The 20,628-nt window shown below is 48.7% G+C and overlaps 2 protein-coding genes across 7 annotated transcripts in view; one reads left to right on the top strand and one right to left on the bottom strand.

Moving 5' to 3' along the window:
- Nucleotides 1-6,142: 6,142 nt before the first annotated feature.
- SERPINF1 (serpin family F member 1) lies at nucleotides 6,143-17,761 on the top strand. The gene is made up of 8 exons (XM_007177475.3): nucleotides 6,143-6,381; nucleotides 10,630-10,715; nucleotides 12,419-12,617; nucleotides 13,246-13,401; nucleotides 13,790-13,993; nucleotides 15,447-15,589; nucleotides 16,697-16,907; nucleotides 17,376-17,761. Exons 2-8 carry the CDS (start codon nucleotides 10,638-10,640, stop codon nucleotides 17,633-17,635), a joined length of 1,251 nt encoding a protein of 416 aa, XP_007177537.2. The 5' UTR covers nucleotides 6,143-6,381; nucleotides 10,630-10,637; the 3' UTR covers nucleotides 17,636-17,761.
- The window catches only part of SMYD4 (SET and MYND domain containing 4), a 37,064-nt gene continuing 32,018 nt past the window's right edge, over nucleotides 15,583-20,628 (bottom strand). For 3 of the 6 annotated variants that reach the window (XM_007177476.2, XM_057536004.1, XM_057536006.1), the window contains one exon: nucleotides 18,117-19,825. In XM_007177476.2, the coding sequence (XP_007177538.2) occupies nucleotides 19,672-19,825 (154 nt within the window). In that variant the 3' untranslated portion in view covers nucleotides 18,117-19,671. Of the gene's footprint in view, nucleotides 16,379-18,116; nucleotides 19,826-20,628 lie in introns of those variants that run through there. The other 3 variants (XM_007177479.3, XM_007177477.2, XM_028165276.2) reach the window with 2 other exon arrangements.

Genomic DNA, 20,628 nt, shown 5'->3' with positions numbered 1-20,628 from the left:
CCCTGTGAAACAAGTACTCAAATCAACAAACAGTACTCACTCTCCTGGCTTCTGATAACAGACTAGTTTTTTCTGGTTTTGAACTTTATGTAAAGGAGTTGTGCAGTCTGTTCTCCCTCGTGCCTGGCTTCTTTCATTCAACCTCCTGTTTGTGAGATTCATCCGTGTCGTTGGGGATGGCAATTATTCATTCACTGTGGAAGGCTTTTTTAAAATTTATTTATTTGGCTGCGCGGGGTCTTAGTCGCAGCAGGCAGGCTCCTTAGTTGTGGCAGGTGAACTCTTAGTTGCGGCATGCATGTGGGATCTAGTTCCTTGACCAGGGATCGAACCCTGGCCCCCTGCATTGGGAGCATGAAGTCTTAACCACTGTGCCACCAGGGAAGTCCCTGTGGAAGGCTTTAATTGAGGGGCACCATGGTCTGAGGTAAGCTCTGGAAGGCTCATTTGGCTTCTGTGAGGAGAACAGACTTAGAGGCACAAATGCAGGAGGAGGGAGGCTGGTTAGCAGGCAAGAGACATGGGCGGCTTGGCCCAGGCTGCTGGCTCTGGAAATGCAGGAAAGTGGTCAGACTTCAGGTATATTTTGCAGGTAGATGTTGTAGAATTTGTGCACAGACTGTATGGCAGATGAGGGAGAGGAAAGAGTGAAGGATGGTGGGGCTCATCATTCAAACCCCTGGATTTTTGTGTTGAGAAAAATGGGTTTTACTGAGATGGGAATCAGAGTGAGGGACAGATTTTAGGATTGATTGGAGATTTCCATTTTGAACATGACTGAAATGCCACACTAATATAGGGTGACCATATGTCCCAGTCTTCCCTGGGACGGTTCGAGTTATGTCTGTGGTTCCAGCTTAATTCACAGCACCCGCTTTTGTGCTTAGAAGTGTTTGGATGATGAATTGTATGTTCCCCTTACATGCTGGGCATCCATGTGGCTATGTCAAATTGGGCTGGAAGTGTATATTTGGGAGCTCACAGATGCATTGAAAGTTATGAAACTGGCAGAAATCACATAAGAGGAGATGTAGATGGAGAGAGAAGAAAAGGGCTGCCAGAATCAAGCCAGCAAGGAAGATGGAAAAGATGGGGCTTTTGAGGTGCGAGAAAAATGAGAGGGTATGGAGAGTCAGGGTTTCAAGGAGGGACAGTTTGCTGTCTGCTGGCGAGGGCAGAGATGTCCATTTGGTGGTCAACGCAGACGTCACCCGTGAACTTGGCGACAGCAATTTCAAAGGAGAACTGGGCACAGAAGCAAGTTGGAGAGTGAGGAAGGAAAGGCGCTAAGAGTAAATAGCTCTTTCCCGCATGTCTGGGAGGGAGGATGGAGAAATGGACGGTAGCTTTAGGGGATGCGGCAATACAGAAAGAGTCTTTAAAGAAGGGAGTAGCAGATGCTGCTTAAAGGCTGTGGAATGGTCCTTCAGAGAAGGATTACATTGATTAGGCAGGAGAGGGGGTACCTGCAGGGGCCTAGTCCTTGAAGAGCACCAGTGCAGGCCCTGTCCTTTGGCAGGCGTGGGACACACTGCTTTCACGCTACTTGGAAGAAAGAGAAATCTTCTTTCTTTATAAGTTATTATGAATAATTAGGACATACAAAAAGGTATAATAAATCATATAAGGCCACTGTCCAGCTTAAAAAATATTCTCAGGATAATGATAGTCCTACATTCCCTTCCTCAATCCTTCCCCTGCCCCCAAAACCATCATTTGTTTTTTATTATTTTCATGCATTTCTTTTACTTTCATCACATGAGTTTTAATCCCTGAGTGGTATATATGAATCGTATCATTCTGTGTGTTTTTAAACCTTCCACAGGGCTTCCCTGGTGGCGCAGTGGTTGAGAATCTGCCTGCTAATGCAGGGGACACGGGTTCGAGCCCTGGTCTGGGAAGATCCCACATGCCGCGGAGCAACTAGGCCCGTGAGCCACAACTACTGAGCCTGCGCGTCTGGAGCCTGTGCTCCGCAACAAGATAGGCCGCGATAGTGAGAGGCCCGCGCATCGCGATGAAGTGTGGCCCCCGCTTGCCACAACTGGAGAAAGCCCTCGCATAGAAATGAAGACCCAACACAACCAAAAATAAATAATAAATAAATAATTAAAAAAAAAAAGAATCATATACAAAAAAAAAAAAAAAACCTTCCACAAATGTATCATCCTGCAACTTGGCATCCCTCCATATTGTGAGATGAGTCTGTGTTGATGTAAGTGGCTTCCCTTTAGTATTTCTCAAAGCTGTAGGCTTTTTTTTTTTTTTTCACCCTTTATCTAATCTCCTGTTGCTGGACATTGAGGGAGCTTCCTTTTTTTTTTTTTTTTTTTTGCCACTACACAGTGCTGCTGTAACATTCTTGCTACATCCTTGTGCACGTGTGCAGAGTCTTTTAGGCTCACATGTTTAGGAGTGGAATTGCTGAGGTGTGGGTTTGGGTTTTCCATCTTTCACTGCCAGGGCTGCCACGTAGGTTATGCACAACCTTGCCATTTGTTGCCAGATTGTTCTTCAAAGGGGTTGTATCAATTTATGTTCTCATAAGGAGGGCCTAAGAGATCCTGGCCATCCACATGCTCACCAATACTTGGTATTGTCAGATGTTTCAATTTTGCCCATCTGATGAGTGTGAAATACACTTATCAAAGTATTTAATCTGCATTCCCCTGATTACGGGTGAAAAACATCTTTTCATAAATTTATTGGCTACTCAGGAGTCTTCATCTGTGAATTACCTGGGCCTATTTTTCTGTTGCATTGTTTTTTTCTTTCTTTTTTTAAAAAAATTGATTTGTAGTTCTTTCTATATTACAGTTAGTAATCTTTGTCAGTTATCTGTGTTACAAATATTTTCTCTTAGTGTGAGGCTTGTCTTTTCATTTTGTTTTATGGTATCTGTTCATGAAAACAAGTTTTTGATTTTAGTGCCAAATTTATCAATCTTTTATAATTTGTGCTTTTTTTGGTGTCTTTCTATTTATTTATTTATTTTTATTTATGGCTGTGTTGGATCTTCGTTTCTGTGTGAGGGCTCTCTCTAGTTGTGGCAAGCGGGGGCCACTCTTCATCGCGGTGCGCGGGCCTCTCACTATTGTGGCCTCTCTTGTTGCGGAGCACAGGCTCCAGATGCGCACGCTCAGTAGTTGTGGCTCACGGGCCCAGCCGCTCCGCGGCATGTGGGATCTTCCCAGGCCAGGGCTCGAACCCGTGTCCCCTGCATTGGCAGGCAGATTCTCAACCACTGCACCACCAGGGAAGCCCCTGGTGTCTTTCTAAAAAAACTTTCCGACTGAGAGAACACAGAGAAATCCATCTATACATTTTTCTAAAATATTTACATTTTTTCCTGTTGTGTATCTGTGTTTGCATTTGTTTTTTAAGCCATTAAAATTATCTCTGAAAGGATACATATGAAAGAGATTAACATCAGCTGTCTCCAGGGAGTGGAATCAGGTGACTGGAGATCAGAGTGAAAAGGAGTCATTCACTGTATATCTTTAGTTGCTTTTGAGTTTTGAACCATATTAAAAAAATACCTATTCAAAAAAATAAGTGAATAATTTAAATAAAAAGTCATTAAAAATGTTCTGCAGGGAACCCTCCTACACTGTTGGTGGTAATGTAAACTGGTACAGCTACTATGGAGAACAGTATGGAGGTTCCTTAAAAAACTAAAAATAGAGCTACTGTATGATCCAACAACCTCACTCCTGGGCATATATCCAGAGAAAACCATAATTCGAACAGATACATACACCCCAATATTCATTGCAGCACTATTTACAATAGCCAGGACATGGAAGCAACCTAAATGTCTATTGACAGAGGAATGGATAAAGAAGATGTGGTACATATATGCAATGGAATATTACTCAGCCATAAAAAAGAATGAAATAATGTCATTTGCAGCAACCTGGATGGACCTAGTGATTGTCATACTGAGTGAAGTAAGTCAGACAAAGACAAATACCATGTGATATCGCTTATATGTGGAATCTAAAAAAGTGGTATAAATGAACTTATTTACAAAACAGAAATAGAGTCACAGATGTAGAAAACAATCTTATGGTTACCAGGGGGGAAAGGGGGCAAGGGATAAATTGGGAGATTGGGATTGACATATACCCACTACCATATATAAAATAGATAACAAATAAGGACTTACTGTATAGCACAGGGAACTCTATTCAGTACTCTGTAATGACCTATATGGGAAAAGAATCTAAAAAAGAGTGGATGTAGGTATATGTATAACTGATTTACTTTGCTGTACAGCAGAAACTAACACAACATTGTAAATCAACTATACTCCAATAAAAAAAAAATTAAAAATAAAAATGTTTAAAAAAAGGTTCTGCAAAAACAGAAATTGTTTTTCAGAAACATTTAAACCTCTAATGCACCTACAGTTAATCTTTGTGCATGGTGAGAGACAGGGATCCAGTTTTAAATTGTCCACAGGATAGTCACGCCTTCCCACCTTTCTATGCTTAGCTCATTCTTATTCAAGACTCAGCTTAGATTCATATATTCCAGCTGTGCTGCCATGACACCCTATAGAGCAGTGCTGTCCCGTAGAAATACAATGCAAACCGCATATGTAATTTAAGATTTCCTAGCAGCCACGTTAAAAAAGAAATAGGTGAAATTAATTTTAACAATATATTTATTTAACCTAATATATGTAATCAGGGTCAAAATTATTGAGATAGTTCACATTCTTTTTCATACTAAATATTCAAAATCTAGTGTGTACTTTATACTTATAGCAGATCACAACTCAGACTGGCCACATTTCAATTGCTCCATGGCCACATGTGGTTAGTGGCTATCATATTGGATGGCATGGCTGTAGAGACCGCTATCACAGAATGTGCCAAATTATACTGGAAGGATCTGTCCTCACATCACCCTCTGTTATTAGCCAGTGAGCTTCTGAAGGGTGGGCACTGAGTCTTAGTCATCTATGTACTCCTTCTCTGTGTACCTAGTGAGTGCTTTGAGTAGAGGTCCTCAATTTTTGGTTGAATGGATTGAACTCTGGGGACTTCCCTGGTGGTCCAGTGGCTAAGACTCCGAGCTCCCAATGTAGGGGGCCTGGGTTCGATCCTTGGTCAGGGAACTAGATCCCACATACCGCAACTAAGAGCCTGCATGCTGTAACTAAAGATCCTGCAGGCAGCAACTAAGATCCCTCATGTCACAACTAAGACCTGGTGCAGCCAATTAATTAATTAATTAAATTAAAAAAAGAAATGATTGAACTCATTTTTTTTTTTTGGCTGCGCCACGCAGCCTATGAGATCTTAGTTCCCTGACCAGAGATTGAACCCGGACCCCGTGCAGTGGAAGCATAGAGTTCTAACCACTGGACCTCCAGGGATGAACTCTTGACTGTTGATACACTCTTCCTTATGTAAGGTTGAATCTGGAAATTTCCAGGGGCCCTAGCTCTGCTCCCTGGAGCTTCACAGGAGGTGAAGTTCCCCTAAATTTTCTCTTCCTCCAAATATCCCAGAGGCTCTCCCTTCCTTTTCTGATCCCTCCTTCTCTGAATGACCACTGGGTTTCTGACCAGGATCCACACATGCCTAGAAAACGTTGTGGTACGTTCTCTAATTATTTCCCGTGTCAGTATTTTAGTTTCACAACTGCATTGCAAGTTCCTAAACGCCCCAAGGTGAGCAAGGCCTCGGTGGTCTCCTCCCCGGTGATCTCTGCAGTGCCCAGGTGGGCGGCAGGCACACACGCTCAGCCTCCTCTCAGGACTAATGTTTACAGTTTATCTCATTCTTCCTCTGGTCAGATATTTTCCCACTGCCTTTTCTGATCTTCAGAAATCAGAGCATTTCAGGGCTGAAAAAGCACACAGACATCCCAGTACCAACCCCTCATTTTCCAGCTGAGGAAAGGTAGGAGCCATGAGTGATGTCTTGCCCCAAATCCGAGTACCGGAACCAAGGACCAGGAAAAACCCAGAGTCCCAGCTCTGGGCCACTGTTTCCTCTATTCCGGCCTCCTCCTGGGCCTCCTCCTGCCAGACTCTTCCTCAGTCCTGGCTCCCACCCAGGCTGGCCAGGCTGTCCTGTCGGGTGGGAAGGCCAGGACCCCGAAGAAGGTCTGGTGGAGCAGTAGGGTGTGTGAATGTGTCTGTCTGGGGGTGTGTGGTGGAAGGGCAGCAGTGGGTTAAAGTTAACACCGGACAATGATGCAATCACAGACTCCAAATTGAGTGCAGGTCGCTTTAAGAAAGGAGTAGCTGTAATCTGAAGCCTGCTGGACGCTGGATTAGGAGGCAGCAGAAAAAGCTCTGGTGCTTACAGAAGCCCCCTCAGTGTGCAGACCTAGGCTAGGCGCGGAGCTGCAGCGCACTCACAGGTAAAGAGCTCCCTGTCTGGTCTGCATGTGTGTCTGGGGAAGACGGGAGTCTCCTCTGGGCTGGGCGGACGGGGGTGAAGCAGGGGTACTTCAGGGAGCAGAAAAGAGGGGTGTCAGGGAGAGGAGGTGGGGAGACAGTAGTTCCTGCAGCTTGGGCACCAGGGTGAGTAGGTTAGAGAGGGCAGAGGGGGTTGGGGGTCAGAACCCACTTATCCCCCAACCCTACTGAACCACTAGGAGAAGAGGCTGGAAAGACTCCTGAATGAAATGGGTGGGAAACAATGGAAGGGGGGAGTGGCGGGGAAGAAGCAGAGAGCTTGGCTGCTGGGTCAGGCCTGAGCATCACTTCAGGGGGCTCTGCAGCCTTGGGGGAAGGAGGCTGTGGGGAGCTGTACCTCCACTGGGCCAGCCAGGGAAGCAGCCCATCCTGCAGCCCGGCCATGGCTTGGGCTCAGCTCCCCACTGCCTTTTCAAAATCAACTGCTGTTGATTTCAAAGGTAACTTCCCGACACTGCCAAGCAGCTGGCCTGTGGGGAGGCTTCCGGGCAGGGCTGGGATGGAGGACAGCTGGGTCCTTCTATACAGTGCCCAACCTTTTTCTTTGGCCAAATCAGCTGCCAGTAAAAGCTGGGCGACCAGTGGGGTTTTGGCCTCTCACCAACAATGACCGCTATTTAGCCCAGCCGGTGTATGGGATTTGGGGGCTCAGCTGCCGGAGCTGGAGAGAAGGGCTTTCCGCACCCTTGGTGCTCCCTGGGACAAGCCACAGCAAGGAGCGGGTCTGGGCCAAAGAAAAACTTCAGGCTTCCCAGAAACCCCATCATTGTCTGGCCCAGGCGGGTCCACCAAGAGTTCAGCCCTCAGGCTGAGGGGAGGGAGGGGAAGCGGGCCAGGCACTTCTGTCCCTAAGGCTGGTCCTTCTGGGGTGTGGGCAGGTGAAACTCATGGGTGCCCTGGCACCGCTCATTCAGGTTCCAAAACTTCAGAAAAAAAGTTGCCTGCGCACTGACTGGGTCACCACGGTGGGGTGGGCCTGGAGGGACCCCTCGGAATCTCCCTCCCAGAGCCAGGGCAGAGGGTGGTGCCCTTCCCTGCACTGCCCATGAGGTCCACTGCCATGTGGCTTGGAGGCTGTGCGGTCCTGGGAGGAGGAGGAGGGATGGTGTTCGTCTCCCAGCTGGGTTTAATCTGAAACACATGTACTGGCTCAAATTTATCCTCCCTGCTTGAAGGCAAGATCACAAAATCAGTTCCTTGTGTTTCTTGATTTGGGCAATGTGGCAGGAAGGCAGGCCTGAGTTTGGCCCAGCTGGGAGGATATCTACCTCCTCCCCCTGCCCTCCCCCGCCTGGTAGGACAGGAATCTGGCTTGGACACTGCCCTTTGGACAGGATGGCACCATTGTCCCTGTGCCCCTGGCCAGGCGGTGGAGGTCTGGACAAGCCCACGGAACAGTCATCTTGGACAGGACACCGAGTGTGCTCAGAGGGGGCCCCCGTGCAGACCCTTACTCTCTACCCTCTCACTGCCCTTGCAGGGGGTTTTCAATCATCTCTCCACTTCCCTCATCCCCCGGGCTTGAGGTGGAGGATTCAAGGAGGGGCCATTAATACTATGCGTCCTGGAGACTGGCTCTGGGCCAGCTGTGGACCCAGGTGCCTTTCCCTGCCAGGGTGGCTCACCTCATCTTTAGTCCTCAGTCCACTCACGTGGTGACAGTGATCACATGACCCGAGGTTTGGGCTCAGACTCTGTAGGGACTCCTCCAGAGAAGATCCATCTTCAAGTGCATTTGTACTTGGTTTCCTTAAACACCATGCCAGGACGACATCTCCCACCTCCTCCCTCCTATCTCAGTTCCCTACCCTGGCCCAGGAACTAGAGCTAACAGCTTTCCCTCTAGCCCTGCACCGCACTGAATTTCCAGTCTCCGCTAAACCAGTCTGCTGAGGCTCAGGCAGGGAAGGCCCCTGCCAGCTCTGGGTGGGGCTGGCCGGGTGGAGAAAGCAGCTGTGAGCCTGGATGGCCTTAAGGGCTCTATCTTGCACTGCAGAAAGCTTTTCCCGTTGTCTCAATGGAAGATTTCTCCCTGAGTGGCAGGGGCAGCCGTGGGGAAGAGCAGCTGGCTGGGAACACAAGGGTCTGTGGAACTTACTGCGAGACACATGCTCGAGATCAGGGTTTAGAGAGAAAGCCGGGCTGGGGCCCACTGGCCGTCCAGCCGTAAGCCGAGCAAACTCAGAGGCCATCTTTTCTTTTGCAGCCTTTCATGCTCTACAATGTTGTCCAGTGGCTTATTAGACTTAATTTTAAGGACTCTGACCAAAAATCACACACTGCACTCTTAATTTTCCTATTTGTTCTGAGAAGTCAGGAAAGCATATGTGTGTGTGTGTGTGTGTGTGTGTGTGTGTGTGTGTGTGTGTGTGTGTGTGTGTGTATGGGTATATGAAAGGAAGAAGGAGCTTGAGACCCTTGGCCTGTGTGTGTCTGTGCACACACCGGTGTATTTGTGTTGCAGGGGAGGGGAGGGGCAGGGAAGACAGATGATAAGTTCTTTTTTTTTTTATAAATTTGTTTATTTATTTATTTATTTTTGGCTGCGTTGGGTCTTCCTTGCTGCACGCGGGCTTTCTCTAGTTGCGGCGAGCGGGGGCTACTCTTCATTGCGGTGCGCAGGCTTCTCATTGCGGTGGCTTCTCTTGTTGCGGAGCACGGGCTCTAGGCACGCAGGCTTCAGTAGTTGTAGCTCACGGGCTCTAGAGCGCAGGCTCAGTAGTTGTGGTGCACGCGCTTAGTTGCTCTGCAGCATGTGGGATCTTCCCGGACCAGGGCTCAAACCTGTGTCCCCTGCCTTGGCAGACAGATTCTCAACCACTGCGCCACCAGGGAAGCCCAGATGATAAGTTCTTGACATGGCAGTATGGATGGAGGGAGAGCAGAGGTCCTGGTTGCTGAGACCTTGTCCCACTTTCTAACCAGAAGGCCTCTCAGAAGATCTTATTTATGAACACCCCCAGCTGCCTGCATTCCCTCCCACCTCCACATCCTGATTCCAGGGGTGAGCTCATAGAGGCAATGAATGTAGGAGGGCAAGGGATGGGGGAGCCTTAGACCCAGAGTTCCCTTTTCCCTTGTGGTCCAGGGGTCAGACCAGAGTCCTGTCCAAAGAGGCTACTGCTCAGGAGGTAAAGGGACTTGGGTGGTCTTACTAAGAAGTGGGGTTACTTAACCTGAAGGAAAGAATTCTTGGAGGTTTCAGAGCTAGATCCGAGCTAGCAGGGGGAAGAGGACCTGGCTTCCCCCAGAGAGAAGGGGGGCCCTGGGGTTCCAGGAGTAGGGAGACACATTTTGGCTCAGGGATCATTGGAGAACTCACCTGTCTCTGGTGTCGCTTTCTAAGTGCTATGAAGGCATCATCTAATTTAATTCTTATCACAATAGGTAAGTACTATTTGATTTCCATTTTACAAGAGAAGACACTGGGATTTAGAGAGGTATTAAGACACAGAATTGAGGGGAATTCCCTGGTGGTCCAGTGGTTAGGACTCAGCACTTTCACTGCTGGGGCCCGGGGTTTGATCCCTTGTCGGGGAACTAAGATCCCGCAAGCCGCACAAAGAAGACACAGAATTGAGATTTGAACCCAGGCTGTCTGACACTAGACCCAGCACTCCCAACCATGAGAGTAAGAGCTTTTGACACAGAACTGTCCAAGAAGGGAACGAGTTGCTTATGAGGCCACAGGTTCCAGGGCAGAGGAATTCAAGGAGAGTTTGAGAACTTGGGGGTAGCAGGGGCTGGACCGGATGTCCCCATTCTCTATATTCTGTGATTCTACATCTGAGACCTAGGTTCTGCCCCCACGCTTTTACTAGACATTGACCCAAATCCTATCAAGAGCTGTTCAGTGTGCCCGCAGGGAAAAGCCCATGGCCACACAGAGGAGCCCACTGCTGGGTCTTCACTACCCTGGAGGTTTAGGCTCAAAGGTGGGTCTCCTGGCACAGACAATGGATGAAAGCACAAGCTCGCCATAGGACTGTGGGCTGTGAGGCAGGGGGAGGTCTGGGGACCTGTGGTGCTGAGAGGGAGGGATCAGCAAGCTGAGGGTCCACTTCCAGCCCGGGGAGGCTGGAGGGAAGGTGCCTAGCCCTGCCAAGGCCCTGCTACCTGCCTAGGGTGGCCGGGTGTTGCAGGGTGCTGGGTGAGGGAAGCAGCCTGCCACCTCTTTTGCTTTCTTGCAGGCCCCAGGATGCAGGCGTTTGTGCTACTCCTCTGGACTGGAGCCCTCCTCGGGTACAGCAGCTGCCAGAACACCAGCCTGGAGGAGGTGAGAGGCGAGGGGTGTGTGATGGGGGCCTGGGGGGGCACCAGCAATTCCAGCCCCTCCTCAGTAGGCAGCATGGGAGACAGGACAACACCCAGGTTGCAGGCCAGGCTCTGGCCTTTCTGTCCAGACAGGGCCTTGGTTTTTCCATCAGCAAAACATAGTGTCTCACCCTGCCTTTCACAGAACAGAGTGGGGACAAACGTAAGATCCAACAAGGTGAAAGGCAAAAGCGCTCTAACAAGTCCAGGGTTGTCCCTTCAGTGAAGACCTTTTCTCCTTACCTTGCATTACTTGTGGGTCTCACTGAGTGGGTGGTGGCCTTGGATATTTGTTCCAGTCCTGACCAGGGTGCAGCAGAGGTGTAAGAGTGTGGAAAGGTCTCTTTCCTGTCCAGAGAGAGCACAGTTGGGTTGCAAAGGCAGATGCTGAGAAGCCTATGCTATGTGACAGTGGGTGTGGGGAGTGACTGTCACACAAGGGACCAGGGCACTTCTGGACCAGTCCCTTGTCTTTTTAAAAAAAATTAAAATTAATTAATTAATTAATTTTTGGTCGTGTTGGGTTTTCATTGCTGTGCACGGGCTTTCTCTAGTTGGGGCAAGCGGGGGCTACTCTTTGTTGCAGTGTGCAGTCTTCTCATTCAGTGGCTTCTCTTGTTGTGGAGCACGGGCTCTAGGCGCGGGGGCTTCAGTAGTTGTGGCACGCAGGTTTCAGTAGTTGTGGCTCGTGGGCTCTAGAGCACAGGCTCAGTAGTTGTGGTGCACAGGCTTAGTTGCTCTGCGGCATGCGGGGTCTTCCCGGACCAGGGCTCGAACCTGTGTTCCCTGCATTGGCAGGCGGATTCTCAACCACTGCGCCACCAGGGAAACCCCTGGACTTTGTCTTGAGTTCCGAGTTTGAATTCTGGTTCAACCTCTCACTAGCTTTATCATCTTAGACAAGTCACTGTTACTTGAGTCCGTTTTCTTATCTATAAAATGGGATTAAAAATATCCCTACAGGGCCATCACAGACAGTCACTTATTTTTAATCTACTGAACACCTACTCTGTAGGTGCTGGGGATGGGTGGAAATATGAAAGACTCAGTTCTGACTTTCAAGGAACTCAGTGTTTTGAGATAGTAGTCTTTGGTGGTATCATCTACATTGACTAGAATGAAATGAAGTAAGTCAAATAAAAAGAACTAGCACAGAGGCTGGCACATGGTAGGTGGTTAATACAGAGGTGGTAGTTGACTCTGAAAAAATGGTCAGAGAACCAAAAGGTGCCTTCAGATTGGGGCCATCAGGGAAAGTCTGTGGTGGAGGGGGTGATATCTAATCAGGGCCATGAAAGACAGGAAGGGTTTGATAGGAGGGTCCAGGTGGAGACACTGGAGCAGTGAGCAAGGGTAAGCAGACAGGGACCCTGTCTGGCCTGAGAACAGAATCTCTTGGGAAGGGGGACTCCTCTCCTTTTATTTATTTATTTTTAATGTGTTACAGGCCTGAGGCTCACAGGTCACTGGTGCTTAAAGCTGGCCAGCTAACCTCTCCCCAGCAGAGCGCCCCTACAGGAGCAGGGGGCACAGACTCATTCCGTTAGGCTAAGCGTACCATCCCCAGGCAGGACAGCCGTCAGGGACCAGAAGGACAGTCCCACACAAAGCGATGAGACCAGTCATCCCGTGCTCATCTGCACTGGTCCTTGTGCTCGAATGCAGGGCTCCCTGGCCCCCGAGACCACGGGGGTGCCAGTGGAGGAGGAGGATCCCTTCTTCAAGGTCCCTGTGAACAAGCTGGCGGCCGTCGTCTCCAACTTTGGCTACGACTTGTACCGCGTGAGATCCAGGGAGAGCCCCGCTGCTAACGTGCTCCTGTCTCCGCTCAGCGTGGCCACGGCGCTCTCTGCCCTTTCGCTGGGTGAGTTCCTGGATGCAGAAAGCCCTGGATCCTAGAGCTGCCCCCCGGCCTCTGCACATATCTGACTCTAAGCCCTGGAGACACTTCACTCAGGGAGGGTGAAGAGGGCCGAGAGGCTGGGCCTGGGGGTCCCGGCGTGTGCAGAGTGGGAGCTCAGGGGGGCAGAGCACTGCTGACACGGGTGTGTGGCCTCGGGACCACTTATTGACATTCCTTAAGCGAGCTTCTCCTATGTGCCAGCCTCGCCAGTGTGGCTAGGTTCTGGGGACATAACTGCACTCAAACAGGCACGGTCTGTGCCCTCGCTCGGGTCACACAGCTGAGCTCACGGGGGAAACGAATAAACAGGAAACTGCAGAACAGTCTGGTAAGTGTTGTGATGGGAGAAGCACGGGGACTTGAACCCTCACTCCCACCCTTATATCTCTCTAGGCCTGATGCCTTTAGCCTACCTTCAGGAAAATCTATTTTTCCTCCATTGCCTTCAAATTCCTTTCCACCTAGAATGTCTCCAGTACCAGCAGACAAGAAGACTTAGGGTGCGGTGTCCCTGCCCCGTCCCAGGAGCTGGCCTGACTTGGGCCCCAGTGGGCAGTTACAGAGGTTCACACGCCCATCCCTCTGGCAGGAGCGGAGCAGCGGACAGAAGCCACCATTCACCGGGCTCTCTACTATGACCTGATCAGCAAGCCAGACATTCACAGTACCTATAAGGGACTCCTTGCCTCCGTCACCGCCCCGGAGAAGAACCTCAAGAGCGCTTCCCGGATCGTCTTTGAGAGGAGTGAGTCGCCCGGGCTGCCTGAGGCGCGTGGGGCTCTGTGCTGCACATGCGGGTTTCCTTCTGAACACCAGAGCACGTCTGCCCCGGCCAGGCCTGGCCCTGGTGGGCAGGAAGGGGCCCTGTGAGCCCAGAGAGGATGGGAAAGAGGAAATGAGCTGAGGGAGGCAGTGGGAGGGTCGGGCGAGGGCAGTAGTGTGCAGAGAAGCAGTAACGAGTGAGATCTGTTGTTCCCCGTCCAGTGCCTGGGGAAGCTGGCACAGAGTCCTGGCGTGTCCCGGGAGGATGCCAGGCGGGAAGTCAGGGCCTGCTGAGGGTCAACCAGAAACTCTCAGAGAGGATGCTGGGTTAGCTCTCAGAGCACACTAACCTCTGCCCCGTCTCTTCGCAGAGCTGCGGATAAAAGCCAGCTTTGTCGCACCCCTGGAAAAGTCGTATGGGACCAGGCCCAGAATCTTGACCGGCAACAATCACTTGGACCTTCAGGAGATTAACAACTGGGTGCAGGCCCGGATGAAAGGGAAAATCGCTAGGTCCACGAGGGAAATGCCCAGCGGAATCAGCATTCTCCTTCTTGGTGTGGCTTACTTCAAGGGTGAGGGTTTCTCCACTTGGCTTTTGGCCAAGGGTAGACAGTGAGTGTCAGGTGGGGCCAGGAAAGAGGGGAAGTCAAAGGCGGCAGAGGAGGACCCAGGAGAGGCACCTGCCTGACGGCTGCCTGCTTGTCATCACACCCAAGGCAAACATTGGATAAGTGCCTACGAAGTGTAAGGGGCCGTGGAGAAAGACTAGCAGAGATAAGCGGGCACTCCCGCTCTTGCACCTGTTTGGGGCAGGCACTGGTAGATTTCTGGCTGGAGCCAGGTGAGGGTCCAGGCCCAGCTCTGCCTGTACTGGCTGGAGAGCCCTGCACAAGCTTCATAGCCTTTTTGGGCCTGTTTTCTCGTCTCTCACTTGGGGATGATACACTGACTTCAGGGACACTCTGTCTGTGTCGTCTCCCATCTTTTAAAAAATTTTTTAACATCTTTATTGGAGTATAATTGCTTCACAATGGTGTGCTAGTCTCTGCCTTACAACAAAGTGAATCAGCCATACATATATATATATCCCCAATATCTCCTCCCTCTTGCGTCTCCCTCCCACCCTCCCTATCCCACACCTCTAGGTGGTCACAAAGCACCGAGCTGATCTCCCTGTGCTATGCGGCTGCTTCCCACTAGCTATTTTACATTTGGTAGTGTATATATGTCCATGCCACTCTCTCACTTCATCCCAGCTTACCCTTCCCCTTCCCCCATCTCCCATCTTCACATGGACCCTAGCATCATGCCCGGGGCACACGGCAGGTAGTTGATAAACCGTTGTTAGTTTTCTAACAACATTCTTCTAGGCTGTGTTGATGTGCCCAAGTCTATTCCACGGGCCCAGTGGGAGGCCAAGCCCTATTCATATGAGCCTTGGGTGGGATTTTGGGCAGCCTCCCCTTAAAATGTCTATCAGGCAGTGTTGAGAGTGGACCCCTAAACTCCTAGAGTAAAGTCCTCCCTGAAGCACTGAGCTCCAGGACATAAAAGAAGCCGTTACAGACCAGCATGTTAAAGGCCACATTAAACTATCGGCTTGCTGTGTGAGCGCTGGCAATCACTTCACCTCTCTGGGGTTCCGGGTTTTTTCAGCTATGAGAGGGTTGATGACATGATGTCGAGGTCCCTTCCAGCTCTGGCCTCCCCGGATTGTCTTCCAGACACAACACCGTAGAAGTGTACACCAGTTTACCTTTCTCCTAGGCTATCACAGAACTTGAATAAACTCGACAATCAACCTATTTCCTCCTGAGTTTACGTATGGAAGGTATTCAGGACCCTAGAAATTTTGTGGTCCAGACTGCACATTCTGAGACAGAGCTATTCCCTGATGTGTCAGGGCCTCTGACGACTGAGATTCCTGTAACCAGGCAATTTTCAGCAATATGCTTTGGCCCCAGCACGGTCCCAGTGCCTTTCTGGTCTCCTGGGGCTCAGGGCACTCCATTTGTTTCATTCCAGGGCAGTGGGTAACAAAGTTTGACTCCAGAAAGACTTCCCTAGATGATTTCCACTTGGATGAGGAGAGGACCATGAAAGTCCCCATGATGTCAGACCCTAAGGCCATTTTACGCTACGGTTTGGATTCTGATCTCAACTGCAAGGTCTGTAGGGGTAGGGCGAGTAGTGGGTGCGGGGACAGGCTGGATGGTGTAGTGGGAATAGAATGACTTTTGAGATTTGACAGCTGTCTAAATTTTACCTGCTGTGTGACTTTCAGTAAGTTAATAGTTTCTCTGAGCCTTTTTTCCTCAAAATAAAGGGGCATAGTTATCTAAACTTATCCTCTCACTCAGGGTTTCCTGTAAGGGTTGATAAGGTAATGTGAAATGGGCCCTCAAGACTGGGCACTCAAGGGACTTCCCTGGTGGTCCAGCGGTTAAGACTCTGCGCTTCCAATGTCGGGGATGTGGGTTTGGGGAACTAATAATAAGCATGAAATTAAAAAATTTAAAAAAAAGATTGGGCACTCAAATGCTGGTGTTAATTCTTGTCTTTTCTTTCCTTCTTTTTCTCTTTCTTTTTTTGGGAGAACTTATATTTCTAGAAGTCAAAGTTAAACTTTCAAAAACTGTCACAAACTCCAAACTGCTGGCATTCTAAGTCTTTCATACCTGACTTTTGAAAATTCGAAGTCAGTAGTTCTTAACTTTTTTCTTTGGAAATCGGACAAAACACCTGAAGCACTGGAGAGAAATGCCACGTATGCATTTCTGTAGATGATTTCAGGGGCTCTTGGGACCTCTGATGCCATCTGTCCTGTGGACCTGAGGTTAAGGACCTCTGCTCAAAGGACCATTGTATTGTTGCTTCTGTGTGCTCTGCCTGGCGTCCCCATTTCCGGTCCAGGGCTCTGTACATAACAGATGATCAGTAACTGTTGGCAGACAAACCTTGGGAGAAAACACAGACCTGGAATTCAATTCTAGCTCTTTAGAACCACAGGAAAAAATTCTTTCAGCAGATAACTTCAGTTGGTATTAGGCCCAGGTAAGAAAAGACAACGGCCTACTTTTTGAAGAAACATCAGTAGACATCTTGCTGCCGGAAGGCAATAGCTTAGAGGGACAACTGTTACATAGATGAGGGGCTGGGAAAGCGTGGCCGGGCCTGGTTACAGGAGAGGAGAAGGCGGCTTGGGGGTGTGTGTCTATCTCTAGGCTCCTGGGCTCCAAAGGACTAACGCATGTGCTTCCTCCCTGTTGTTTCAGATTGCCCAGCTGCCCTTGACTGGGAGCATGAGTATCATTTTCTTCCTGCCTCTGAAAGTGACCCAGAACTTGACCATTATAGAAGAGAGCCTCACCTCTGAGTTCATTCATGACATAGACCGAGAACTGAAGACTGTTCAAGCGGTCCTGACCATCCCCAAGCTGAAGCTGAGTTACGAAGGCGAACTCACAAAGTCCGTGCAGGAGTTGAGTATGTTTCTTCAAGACCTCTTTGCCCCTGGGGTGGGTGGGGTCGAGTCTCTGAGCCTTCCACCTTGCTAAGTAGTACACAAAGGCTCCATGGCATTGTACCGAGGCCAGGGATGATTCCTTAATTCTAATAGTGCTGGAGGGGAAGACTGAACTGCCTTCCTTATCAGACTCATTCCTCAGCCCCAAGAGCATACGTCCTATAACAGCAACTCAGAACACTGCCTCTCAAGATAGGTCTGTTGACCTGGTTTCTAATCTTAACCTCACTTGCTGTGTGCTCCTGGGCAAGTCACTTAACCCTTAACCAGCCCAGAGCTCTACATACCTCACAGAAGGTCAAAAGTGGTGTTCCACTCCCGGCTTGCTTGCCTTCTTGAGAATCAGAATTTAAGAATCAGGACTGTACGCTTCCTCAGGGTGTTGATGAGGCAAAGGTTTTAACGAAAATCTCTCTCAATCTCTGCAGAGTTGCAGTCCTTGTTTGATTCACCAGACTTTAGCAAGATCACGGGAAAACCTATCAAACTTACTCAAGTGGAACATCGCACTGGCTTTGAGTGGAATGAAGATGGGGCGGGTACCACCCCCAGCCCAGGGCTCCAGCCTGCCCACCTCACCTTCTCCCTGGATTATCACCTTAACCAACCTTTCATCTTTGTACTGAGGGACACAGACACAGGGGCCCTTCTCTTCATAGGCAAAATTCTGGACCCCAGGGGCACTTAATACTCCAATTTAATGTTCAAATACCCCAGAAGAAGACAACGCTAGAGGGATGGCAGATTATATATTACACAAAGGCTGCCCCTATGTTTCAATGTATACTTTGCAATAAAAGTGCTTTATCCTTAACTTTTGTTATCCTGTTCCTCCTATTTTGAGCTATGTTAAATTTAATATGAAGATAAATAACCCTTTAGGAATTTGCTGGTCCCGTATTTATAGCCTGGGTCTAACTAAACTCTGCAGAAAGTCACCAGGTGAGATAAGAACTGTAGTTGTTTGCATTGTATGATGTCGGGATTGATTCTCTGCTCTGTGGGGTTTACAGACTAGGACATTAATCCCCCTGGGAAGGGATTTCCTGTCTCCACAATCAGTGGACCATGCTCTTAAATACACCAGACTTTAGGTTTTAATGCAAGCACGGATATCCCCCAGTCAAGCTAATGTCACCTGACAACACAGGATAACATGCAGACAGATAAGGGAGGAAGTTTGTAACTTCAGGAAATAATTCTTTATTTTATAGAGCATTTAAAGAAAGCTCTCAATTTCACATAAAATGAGGTCTGCTATGTAAAATTCTACACATATTCTTTTTAAGGAAGGGGGCCTATTTTACAAAGTACAACAGATCCTCCTTTTTCAGGAACATGAAACATGCCAAGTGTCTGGAAAAGAACTACAGAATTGGTCACAAGACTAAATTTTTCTTCTTGAAAGAGTTAGCTCTACCAAAACATCTCATTGGCCACAGCCCTTGCCGAAGTGAGTTAGTAGAAAGGAAGATAAATGCGATTCTGCCTGCCCTTCATTCAAATATTTGAGTGTGAACCATGTTCTGAACACTCAGCTTCCTGAAAAGCTACTGCCAGGCAGCTTCAGGGCTATTCAGTTCCTGATTATAATGCCGGGGCAACCACTGGGCACTTCTTGGGCATGGCTGGGGTGGGCAAGCTCTCAAAGCAGCGTGTATTCTTTTCCACCAACTCATCTGAACCACTTGGTGCCCAGTGGTGATAGAGCACCCAGGGTTCAGACCCAGAGTCTCCCCGCCTTCTGACCGGGATGGGGTTTAGACTATTGCTATACATCCAGGTAGACAACGGCTATCATTTCTACTTTTTGTCTCTTAAGTGTGAGCAATGCCCGCACCCTCAACATCTTCTGAAGTTGTTTTTTTTTTTCCTTCTCAGTAATTATGCAGTCTGTATTTCATTTGCCTGCTTGGGGAGGTAGAAAAAAGCGGTCTCTTTTCAGGCTTGCTAATAAACAGAACTCAGAAACAATGTGTTATAAAGTCATTGCTACAAGCTTGATTTTATTAGTGTTTGGTCAGTGAGTCTGCCCAGAGTATAGAATGAAAACCAGAGAATAAGGACTCGAAAACTGGTAGAAAACAAATTTAGAGTTGCCATCCTAGGAAGAAATTGCCCAACAATAAAATGGCCCCATATTTATTTCTCTATTCACAATTTATACTCCACCGGTTTTAACAAAGGATTCAAGGAAGCTAGGTACCATAAATGAAACTATATCTCCAGAGGTAAGAAGCCTCACTAATTTCTTGCTTATAATTATTTTTCAATTACAATACAACTATTAAGAGTTTAAGTTCCCACTGGAGTGGTACACAACATTTCATTGCTACTAGAAACCATAGGAATGTTCCAGGGAAACAGACTATCATCATTTAGTGAGGTGGCGTCTAGCCAAAACCCCAGGCTAACATCCAGATGCCTGCAGATCAGCTAAAATCCTTTTAAAGGGCTTAGGCTCTCCAGATACCAGTTTTAAGTTTTTTCTGGAAACCGGGAGTTTTTGTTGCAGAGCAGTTAACCACTTCAAGAAACATGCATCAAAACAGGTGAGCACGTCTCCAACTGCAAAGCTTTCTAAGCCCTCCCCTCCCCTCATACACTAGGCTTGTGATTGTCGGGCAAGTCCTGTATTGTTTGGCGACAGCTCAGCAGCAACAGACCCTCTTTAACTCCTCCCACACGGGCTCCTTTCCTGTTGGTCAAGGCCCCCTTGGGACCCTATTCGTTGGGTCCCACAGGGATGGGCGGCAAGTCCAACAAACAGGATTTCATCTTTTGTAGCTCCTGGATCTCATCATTCCAAGGGCCATAGTGCACCAGCAGAACCTTTTCTGCCTGTTGTATTGTGTTCAGAGCTTCGGGTATTGCAAACCTGAACCAAAGGAGGTAATAGGAGTGAATCCACCCATTCAATCAGGCAAACATTAACTGAGGGCCTACTCATACCCTGTGGAGAATGTAAAGTAGATCTTTTTTGTCTTCAAGGATCTTACAATCTACAAGGGCAGATAAGACTCTCAGAAACACACTGAAAGGCAGAGTTTGAGATGAAAGTTATGAAAAAAAGGTATAAAGATTCCAGGATTCTGAGAAACAAGCAGATCTCAAAGCACTAATCTGATATTTACCCCAAGGTTTACTCAGGAGTCTCTGCCTTAGAGTCACGGAGTCCGCCTATGGCCTGACTCTGCAGCCCTTTCCCTCTCTCTGACGGGGTGGACTGCCTCTATGTCTTGGGTATCAGGTCCACCCACCTCATAATCCTAGGACCGAGCTTCAAACACTTTACCACACAGCAGCTTTACCAAGGCTGGACATATTCCATCTAGAAATACTGACATTTAGGGCTTCCTAGTGATCTCAGTTACAAAAGCGGGTGAGGCTTCAACTCATCAACCCTACTGTTCTTTCCTTTGAACCTTTAAAGCTGGGTTTCTCAACCTTGACACTATTGACATCTGGGGCCGGATGCTTCTTAGCTGTGTGTGTGCGGGGCTGTCCCGTGCACTGTCCTCCACCCTGAGTCATGACAATCAAAAACGTCTCCAGACGTTGCCAGATGTCCCCTGGGGAGCCAGATGACTCGTGCTTGATTACAGCTGCTTTAAAAGGAATAGGACCAGGGGGAAGGAAGAGGCCCTGGAGCTGAGGGTGCTGAGAATGAGTGCTGAGGGG

This window comes from Balaenoptera acutorostrata, chromosome 20 (assembly GCF_949987535.1).
Source record: "Balaenoptera acutorostrata chromosome 20, mBalAcu1.1, whole genome shotgun sequence".
Classification (NCBI taxonomy): Eukaryota; Metazoa; Chordata; class Mammalia; order Artiodactyla; family Balaenopteridae; genus Balaenoptera; species Balaenoptera acutorostrata.
Note: the sequence above shows the minus strand (reverse complement) of the source record. Positions and strands in the feature narration are given on the sequence as shown.